Source organism: Rattus norvegicus, chromosome 7 (genome assembly GCF_036323735.1).
Source record: "Rattus norvegicus strain BN/NHsdMcwi chromosome 7, GRCr8, whole genome shotgun sequence".
Lineage (NCBI taxonomy): Eukaryota > Metazoa > Chordata > Mammalia > Rodentia > Muridae > Rattus > Rattus norvegicus.
The window spans coordinates 11,221,446-11,224,616 of NC_086025.1; the positions used below are offsets into that span (position 1 = coordinate 11,221,446).

Here is a 3,171-nt window from a genome sequence, read left to right on the forward strand (position 1 = left end):
TTTGTGAACTTATATCTTTCTCAGAGTATTTTTTTAAAATAAATTTCTTTGTGATTCATTTTCATCAATTTTTGATTTGTTTTTCTACCTTGTATAACTAGTTATGTTTGGTCACATGAAATCTTCTCAGGCAAATGGAATATATGTAGGCTTTAAACAGTCTTATTGTTTATATTTTTTAGAAAGAAAGTCTGCCATAAAATTAATAGTATAGTGAACAGTTGCATAGCCTCTTTTGTTTCTGACTTTGGTCAACAAGCTGAGAAAAAGATCCTAAAGAAGAGATTAATGTTAGGTAGAAGGAAATCTGGCACTCAGTATACAATAAGGTCAACATGATTAACAATGATGTATAGTATGTTTCAAAATTCTGAGAACAGAGGACTTTTGACTAAATTCTCAAAATTTGATTAATTTTTCATGTGATGGATATGCTAGTTGATGCGAACACTACTCAATGTATACATGGATTAATATTTCATACTGTAGCCCACAAATAGATGCAAATATTATGTGTTAATAAAAATGAAATGAATGAACCGTTAAAGGCTGCAATCTTCAATAATAAAACATACTGATATATTTAAAGTTTATACAATTGATATAGTTATGTACAAAATTTGACATGCAGAAGAGAATTATGTTCTCAGAATTTCCTCTACTAAAAGCTTATAAACTGCATTAAATACACCTTTCATTGTTTTTAATTAATTTATTTACTGTATATGAGTACACTGTAGCTCTCTTCAGACACACCAGAAGAGGGCATCAGATCTCATTGCAGATGGTTGTGAGCCACCATGTGGTTGCTGGGAATTGAACTCAGGACCTCTGGAAGAATAGACAGAGTTCTTAACCACTGAACCATCTCTCCAGCCCCCTTTTATTGTTAATATGTGGTAAAACTCATGAGTATCTTTCTGTAAAACAAAATAAATATTTGAGAACTTAATATATGTCACATTAGAAGAAAGTCCTTTTAAGATATATTTGGCTTATATTTTAAAATGCAAGTTTCAGATGAGATAAATGCATTTCCGAATAGTTCTGGTCTGGTATTTGGAGTAACTGGGAAGTTGTGACAACAGATAAAACAAAAGCTGGCAGAGTAGAACTCTTAATAAAGGTTCATATAGAGTACTAAAGTGGAACTCACATAATGCAAAGTCAAGAAAATAAATAAAACACATTCAGCTTCTACCATCTAATCCCAGAACCCATGCTTCTGTATTTGAAACTTTGATGATTCAATAAAAGTAAATTATTCAACCCCAGGGTAAAGAAATCACTCATAGTTTTACCCCTAAGAGCCTCTTCAGGGCTCCTTTTACATCTTTATTCCTCAGGCTGTAGATGAAGGGGTTTAGCATGGGAGTGACCACTGTGTACATCACAGAGGCCGTTGCACTTGCTTGTGAACTGTGGCTGACTGCAGAACTGAGGTACACCCCTAGACCTGTGCAGTAAAATAAGGAGACAACGGAGAGGTGAGACGCACAGGTGGAAAATGCTTTGTACTTCCCCTGCACTGTGGAGATCGCACGTATGGAGGACACTATCTTGGAGTAAGAGTAAAGAATGCCAAGCAGAGGAACGACAGCCAATAACACAAGTGCAAAATACATGATCACATCATTGAGGAAGGTGTCAGAACAGGTCAGCTGTGCCACCTGATTCAATTCACAAAAGAAATGCGGGATTTCCAAGTCTGTACAGAAGGCCAGCCGCAGCACCATCATGCTTTGTAACAAGGCATGCAGAACACTCACAGTCCAGCATATAAGAACCAGAAATCCACAGAGTCTGCAGTTCATGATACTGGTGTAATGCAGTGGATGACAGATGGCCACATAACGGTCATAGGCCATGACAGCCAGGAGGAAGTTGTCCAGTTCCACAAAAGTCAGAAAAAAGTACATCTGGGTGATGCAGCCTGCATAGCTAATGGATTTTCTCTCTGTTTGAATGTTCACAAGCATCTTTGGAACAGTGGTGGAAGTAAAGCAGATATCCACAAATGACAGGTTAGAGAGAAAGAAGTACATGGGTGTGTGTAAGTTGGCATCTGAGATGATAGTGAGAATAATGAGCAAGTTTCCAACTACACTGATCAAGTACATGGAGAGGAAAAGGCCATATATAACAGGCTGCAGGTTTGGGTCCTGTGAAAATCCCAAAAGAATGAATTCTAAAATCCGTGTATTGTTTCTTGGCTCCATGTGTTTATATCACTATGACAGAAAATAACATGAGAAATATTCATAAAAATTAACATTGCCGAAAGGAATAAACAGTATAATTTGTGTTCTACAGCAAACACATTTCCTGATTTTATTCTTGAGTTTGCTACCTCAAAGGACATCTCTAGTGCTATTACTGATTAGGAATCCCTGTCTTATACTGAGTTCTTTTACCCCATGGTTATATATGCAACAGATTTAATGAGGAATTATTTCTCACAGTTGAGAAACATGTATTGACTGCTAACCCTATTCAAGTGATTTTCCACAATGATCAGAGGATGCTGAGAAACAAAAGTCTCCACACATCAATGACACACAAAAACATCCAGATAAAAAAACTTAGCTGCTTACTATTTTTAATGTATAAATAAATATTTTATATAAAATAAGGCCAATAGCAAGGGCTCAACCAACATGATAGAAGAAAAGCACCCCCTCAAGTTGTCTTCTGTTCTCTGTGAACATTACAAATATTTTTATTGTAACCCTAGTCTTTATAAGTTGAGCCATCTCTCCATCCTTCCAAATACAAAATAAAAATTGGTTAAAATGACTCAAAAACATATATGATATACAAATAAGTCATAATAAACCTCATCATATTCTACAATATATAGATAGCAATTATAAGGAGGAGATTATGATGATGATGATTGAAGGAGGAGGGTAGGATTGTTTTGAGGGGGAGATGAAGAGGAGGAAGAGGAAGGAGAGGAGGAGAAGAAGTAGGAGAAGAAGGGAGGAGGAGACGTAAGAATCAAGAAATTTCCTCAGGAATTAGAACCTGTGAGAAAAAGTAACCAGAAAGAAGGCCCCAAAGTAGATAACTTTTTCAGATGTTCATTACCTGAAACAAATGAGCCTGATGCTAACCAGTTCAGATGCTCATACAGGTGCCAGTGTGAGGTCGATGAGAAAGGGAAGTGAT

General features: G+C 36.3%; 1 protein-coding gene across 1 annotated transcript; it reads right to left on the minus strand.

Moving 5' to 3' along the window:
• Window positions 1-1,289: 1,289 nt before the first annotated feature.
• Or7a36 (olfactory receptor family 7 subfamily A member 36) lies at window positions 1,290-2,219 on the minus strand. The gene has a single exon (NM_001000941.1). The coding sequence runs from the start codon at window positions 2,217-2,219 to the stop codon at window positions 1,290-1,292; it is 930 nt and encodes a 309-aa protein (NP_001000941.1).
• Between the last annotated feature and the right edge of the window lie 952 nt (window positions 2,220-3,171).